This window comes from Chionomys nivalis, chromosome 12, assembly GCF_950005125.1.
Source record: "Chionomys nivalis chromosome 12, mChiNiv1.1, whole genome shotgun sequence".
NCBI lineage: Eukaryota > Metazoa > Chordata > Mammalia > Rodentia > Cricetidae > Chionomys > Chionomys nivalis.
Window position 1 is genome coordinate 74,219,783 of NC_080097.1, and position 6,676 is coordinate 74,226,458.

Consider the following 6,676-nt stretch of genomic DNA (forward strand, 5'->3'; position numbering starts at 1 on the left):
GGTGGTGGAGGTGGAGGTGGTGGTGGAGGAGGTGGTGGAGGTGGTGGAGGTGGTGGTGGAGGTGGAGGTGGTGGTGGAGGTGGAGGTGGAGGTGGAGGTGGAGGTGGTGGAGGTGGTGGTGGAGGTGGTGGTGGAGGAGGTGGAGGTGGAGGTGGTGGTGGAGGTGGAGGTGGAGGTGGAGGTGGAGGTGGTGGAGGAGGTGGTGGAGGTGGTGGTGGTGGAGGCTGTGGCAGCGACGCACGCCTTTAATCCCAGCACTCAGGAAGCAGAGGAAGGCGGATCTCTGAGTTTGAGGCCAATCTGATCAGTGCCAGGGTTACACAGGCAAACCCTATCTAAAACAACAACAACAAAAAAAAATTCAGAAAATCCATAATTCATTGCATTTGCCATCAGGTCCAATCAGGGGCAACTGTAGGAGCCAGCCATGATAAGCTAAATATGAACAGATCACCCAAAGGAAGCTCTTTACTTCCAACCATTATCACCTGCCAGAGTTGGACTCAGCCACTAATAAATTTAACAGAGGCCTGAGTCTCAGTAGTTTACTCTGAAGCAATACCTGGTTGCCGGAAGAACCACAAACTGAGATTACCTAGCATGGAACCACCCAAAAACAGACCATCCAAAGGAATGCCTAACATTCCAACTGTTGGATCACCTGCCAGCATACACTCACCAGAACACCTCTAGACAAATGTCAGCCAATCAGGGGTCCTGAACCTCAGAAACCCCTCACCCCCAACTTTACTACTATAAAATCCCATTCTAACTGAGCTCGGGGCTCTCTGTTTATTCCAATACATTGGACATGTGAAGAGACCGAGTTTGCAAACTTGTGTAAAATAAAGGCTCTTTGCTTTTACATACAGGACTCGGCTTCCTTGTTGGCTTTTGGGGGACTTCGTGGATTTGGGCACAACAGCAAGCATACATCTTGATGTATTTCCTGCCTGCGTACTTCTTGCCTGCATGTGATCAAGTATATCTGGAGTAGTTGGGGCAAATAAATTTGTTTAGGAGCATGAAATATGTGGCTGTTATTTCTCAAGAACTACAACTCCCAGCATTCCAGGAAGTTACCTTGTCTTTGGGCAGGTGGGGCCTACAGATTAACTTTTGCTCTTACAATTACATGTGAATGAAATTCCCCAGAAAGAAAAATACCTACAGAATCTGACTGACCGATTAGAACTTCAGAGTTAGGAAGTTGCAGGTCCAGCCTTAGCCCCCTTAACAGCTTCTCTTTCACACCTCAGTGTGACCTAATGGTTTTTTGTAACTGTTATGTAAATCCTCTGTAATACATGAGCAGACACTTAGCTTCTGCCAACCCAAAGCTAAGTCTTCAGATAGTATCCAAGGTCTATAGCAGAGGTGTCTCCATTTTGCTGTGTCCACTGAACTGATGTGTTATCAGCAATAGGAACACAGGTCCACACCAGTAGCTCCCTGGGGACTTCTCAGAACCCTCCACCAGGCGAAACCAGGATCCGTAACTTCAAAAAAGAAATGAGTTTCAGAGCAAAGCACATGGTATCTATTGCCAGTAGAAAGAAAGATTCTCAAGCCAGGCAGCGGTGACACACGCTTCAATTCCAGCACTTGGGAGGAGGGGGCAGGAGGATCTCTGAGTTGGAGGCCAGCCTGGTGTACAGAGTGAGTTTCAGGACACTCAGCGTGCTACACAGGGAAATGCTGTCTCAGAAAAAAATGAGGGAAAGAAAGACATGTTCTCCGAGAGTGAGAAAAGCAGAAAAGCAGAGCTTCCTTAGGACCAGGACATGAGACCGCAGCGGCTTTTCAGTGCCGATCCCTGAAAGTGACGACCAACAGAGCGTTCTTCTTAATGTTACTCAAAGAGCGTCATTTGTTAAAAAAACAAAAACAAAACAAAATATAAGGGCTTGCTCTAGTGGGGTATTCACCAAAGAAGATTGCCCAGACATGGGTTTAAGCCAAAGAAAATCTTTCTTAGCTGGCTGGTGACTACACTGAGCGGCCAGGATCCCACTGTAGCCCTGAGCCTTTCTCAGGTTGAACTTTCAAACTCAAAAACCATGTTGACATATTTCAGTTAACAAGAGCAGTGAGCCAAAAACAGAACCACAGTGCCTAAAAGCCAGGTCAACACTTTTAGAGACTTTCCCAGAGGCATGGACTTTATTGGATTAGGTCTTTGTCCTCATTTTTGGCAGGTAGTGACATCTATATGCTGACTTTTATGGCCTGAATGGTGGTACTTCCATCATGGGGTTAGTTATGCTAAGGGATGGAGTCCTCTATACTCTCAGTAAATGAAATTGTAAGGTGGGTTTATGAGGAGAATCATGATGTTTAGAAAACAAGAGTGCTAGGAACACAAAGTTCTGCATCATTTTAGCCCTCAGTGGCACAGCTGTGGGCATCAGAAGGACTGGTGGACAGAGACACAAAGCTCTGGGGTCTCCCCAACAGTCAGCAATTGTTTTTCCCCACTGCTGTTTGTATATTGTTGAGCTAGCGACGAGATACTGCACTACAAACAGAGCTTGAACATAAAGTCTCTGTGTTCCCCTCATCAGAGTTCCTCCTGCACTTCCCTGCCCTTGGAGGACAGTCCTCCTGGGATCTAGATCTTGTCACCTGCAGCTTTCCCTCAGTAGGGGACCTCTGGGTCGGTGCTTGAGAAACCAGCTGCAGACCGTCTAGACCCCAACACTTCTGTCTCTGTTGAATGTAAGTGCTTGGATACGTAAAAACATATATACATTTTTTTCATATTAACCTATAGATGATTCATAGTAATTTCAATTAAAATCCCAATCAAAGGAGCTGACAGCCAGGCAGGGGCCAGAGTACCCCACCATCCATTCCATCTGTAACCACTACATGGGGTGTGACAGGCACCCCTCGATGAGTGCCATGAGGACACTTTCAGTGCTGGGTGGTGGTGGCGCACGCCTTTAGTCCCAGCACTCAGGAGGCAGAGGCAGGTGGATCTCTGTGAGTTCGAGGCCAACCTGGTCTACAGAACTAGTTCCAGGACAGCCAAGGCTACACAAAAAAAATCCCTGTCTCAACAAAAAAAACAAAAAAGAAAGAGAGAGAGAGAGAGTGGAAGAGAGAGAGAGGGAAGGAGGGAGGGAGGGAGGGAGGGAGGGAGAGAGAGAGGGAGGGAGTTAGAGAAGAAACAAAAAAAAATACCTTCAGTGGCTCCCAGCGTGAAGACTTGACCACAGCCAACAAGATGGTTCCAGTCACCCACATCAAGCATGGACTGACAGGTGGCACAGGGCTCTCATGGAAGTTATATGCACGGAGTCACTCTGCAGATACCTGAGTGTACAAGGAAGACTCAAGGCCCTTCCCAGACACAACCAACCCGGAACCCTGCCTGCCTCTGGGTTCCCTGCAATTCCAGAAACCTCATCAAAAGGTTCAGGATCTGCTTTCCTTCAAGAGCCTTCCGAGGAGATATGGAGGAGGCCACAGAACACAAAGAAGATAATTTTAGAGCCCCATGCACCGAATGCTCTTTTAACTTTCAGAAATAAATCACAGTAAAATTAACTTGCATCACTGTGTAAATCAGCTTTCCCCTCCTTGATTGACACCTGAGACAAATGGCCTGAAAGAGCAAAGATTGAGCTTGTTTTCTAGTTTCAAAGACAGCAATCCATAGTCAGTGACTCCCTTCCTTGGGGGGTCTGCGGCTGGTGAGAAGCCTGTGCTAAAGCAAAGCTGCTCCGGGTCATGGAGGAGAAAGGAGGGCAGAAAAGGGCACCTGGGTCCCAATATCCCTTCAAGGACATGCCCACGGGGTCCTAACTACCCACCAGCATCACCGCAGGCCATAAGCCAGCATTTCCTCCACGAGTCTTTCAGAGATACCTACAATCTGGCTCACAAACTGGGCATGGGTGTGCAGGTCTACAACCCCAGCACTCGGGAGGCTGAGTCAGAAGGGTGAAAATTTTGAATCCATTCTGGGTTTTCAAGAAAGTTCTAGGTTACAGAGTGAGACCCTGTCCCAACACTTCCTAAGCACTCCCAAAAGATCAGTCCCTAAAACACAGGTTGTTATGGCGCTGTTATACATGCTGTGCACTGTCATTTCCTGCACAGTCCCTGCACTCGGCTGTGTCCAAGACTATGCTGAGCCTGGGCACTGTCAGTCAGCAGGTTAAGAGCGGTCACTGCAACAGTATACCGAGGTTGAAGAAATTCCAAGTCGTGGACGCCTGCTCTCATCAGTGAAATCTACACAGAGGGATAGCTATCGAGGGGACAGCAAAAGACTCACTGTGTTTTTATGACAAATGAGGAAGTATTTCTTGGTGTATCTTATCACTTTATCAAGTCAAAAAAGCTATTTACTACTAGAGTATAATTCTGGGTGTGCTTCATGACAACTGAAATGTACCATTGACGGGAATGCAGGGGAGGACTTGATAACAAGGGGTATTTACTCTGCTGAAGTCAAAACTCTCATCTGTGCATCACTGGGGATGGAGTTCAGTGGAGAGCGTTTATCTAGAGAGCACAGATCCCAGGTCCAAATCCCAGAGTAAAGACAAGCACATTCAAAGTCACATGGAAGGTCAGTGCACTAGCATGGGCTTATACCAGACGATCTTAGGTAAAGAGGTGTTCTCTTGAAGGTCCTCAGTGTAAAACTAGGCAATTTGTACTAGTCTGGAGGCAGATGTGGGAAGCTGGAAATGTCCAAAGTAATCTTATGCAGGAAACAATCAGAAAAATATTATGCATCATGCCCTTAGGACAATTTTTGTTATTATTTCTGAATACAGTTTTTAAAGTTTGTTAACTTTAACTTATGTGTGAGTGTGTGCGTGTGTGTGAGTATGTGTGACATGTGTGCAGGTACTAACAGAAGCCAAAAAAAAAAAAAAAAGGGTGTCAGATTGCCCTGGAGCTTGCGTTTTCTGCAGCTCTGAGCTCTGGGTGGCAACCCTGAGTTCTTTGGAACAGGTGTCTGGAAGAGCTGGAGGTGCCCCTAAGCTCTGAGCCATCACACCAGTCCCTAAGATTTATTTTTATTTATGTGTATCTGTGGGTGTTTGCATGCCCACAGAAGCTATTAGAGGACATCCGACCCCCTGGAAACGAAGTTACAGACAGTCGTAACTCACCCAACATAGGTGCTGGGACCAAACTTAGGTCCTCTGGAAGAACAGCACGTGCTCTTAGCCGCTGAGACTTTTCTCCAGACCTCACCATCATACGATGTTAAGACTGAGAGACAGAAATGTGCATATCTCTTGTGAATCTGGCTTTCCTAGCCAGGCATTTGGGAACCTTGATCTCTCTGTAACACAGTCACAGTCACAAAATCTGCAGTCAATCAGCAGGTGACACAGAGGTATTTGTCCAGAGTTCAGATTCAGACTTCCAAGTCTGTCCCATGCGAGATGACTTGGAGTTAGGTTCCTTACAACAGAGCTAGCAGCACTGCTCTTTGGGTGTCCGTTGGTTGGTCAAGAGACGAAACAGAAGGCTGGTTGCACAACGAGGCAATGTGTCAATCTGTGGTCCTGCGTGGCGAAGGCTCCATCCCCGGCTCTGCCGGCTCCACCCCCAGGGCTGCTCTATATATGTGTGTCCAGGTGGAACTCTCATTTATGCTTGATTTCCAGGACAACCAGCATTGTGTTCTCACGGGAGCCACAACATAGACTGGGTAAGCCCCCGACTCTAAGGCTGGGATGGGAGGGGCAGGGGAACTGTGAGCCCGTGGTGCCAGCAGAGGGCCTTCAGCGGGATGGGGAGTAGTTACTTCTCTCTGTTCTCACAGGAGCATGGGTGCGAAGCTGCTGGAGCCCCGACTTTGTCTCCTGCTGCTGCTGCCACTTGTCATAATGGTCGCCTCAGTCCGGGTCCCACGGGGTTTGACCCCTTCCCAGTGGTTTGAAATCCAGCATGTAAATAATAGGTCCGGCCTCCAATGTACTGCAGCAATGCAGGGGGTTAACAACTATACAGGACGCTGCAAGGACAAAAATACTTTTCTTCATACAACTTTTGCTGCTGTTGTCGGTGTGTGTGGCAGACCAAATACTCCCTGCAGAAATAGGACACACACAAATTGTCATAATAGTCCCGCTCAAGTATCTTTAACTTACTGTAACCTCACAACTCCAGCAACACATTATACACAATGCCGATACCAAACGTCACAAGCAACAATGTTCTACAGAGTTGCTTGTAACAACAGAACTCCACAAGACAACGGTACTTACCCAGTGGTTCCGGTTCACTTGGATGGGATATTTTAGCTCTAGAACCAGCTCCACATTCACAGTGGTGAAGAGCCTGTTCCTCTGCCCCTGCTGCGGTCAGAACCTGTCCTTATGAAACTGTCCCCGGTTCCCTTCACATTTAACTGAACAGATCTTTTCTACTCAATAAACACCTTTGCATACTCATCCGGATCTCTGCGTATCTGTGTGTGCGTGCACTCATACAGGCGTGTGTGTGTACTTGTAGTGTGTACACATGTGGGTGTGTTGTGTGTGAGTCTCTTTGTGTCTATCTATCATCTGTGTATGTATGTGTGCACAAGCATGTGTCTGTATGTGTGTGTGTCTCTGTCTGTGTCAGTGTGTGTGTGTATGTATCTGTCTATGTGTCTTTGTGTGTGTGCCTGTGTGTGTGCCTGTGTTGAGACAATTCC

The 6,676-nt window shown here is 47.5% G+C and overlaps 1 protein-coding gene across 1 annotated transcript; it reads left to right on the plus strand.

Annotated features, from left to right (window-relative positions):
* The first annotated feature begins 5,801 nt into the window (after positions 1–5,801).
* On the plus strand, positions 5,802–6,409 carry LOC130885137 (eosinophil cationic protein-like). Its single transcript, XM_057786560.1, has one exon. The coding sequence runs from the start codon at positions 5,802–5,804 to the stop codon at positions 6,276–6,278; it is 477 nt and encodes a 158-aa protein (XP_057642543.1). The 3' UTR covers positions 6,279–6,409.
* Positions 6,410–6,676: the final 267 nt, after the last annotated feature.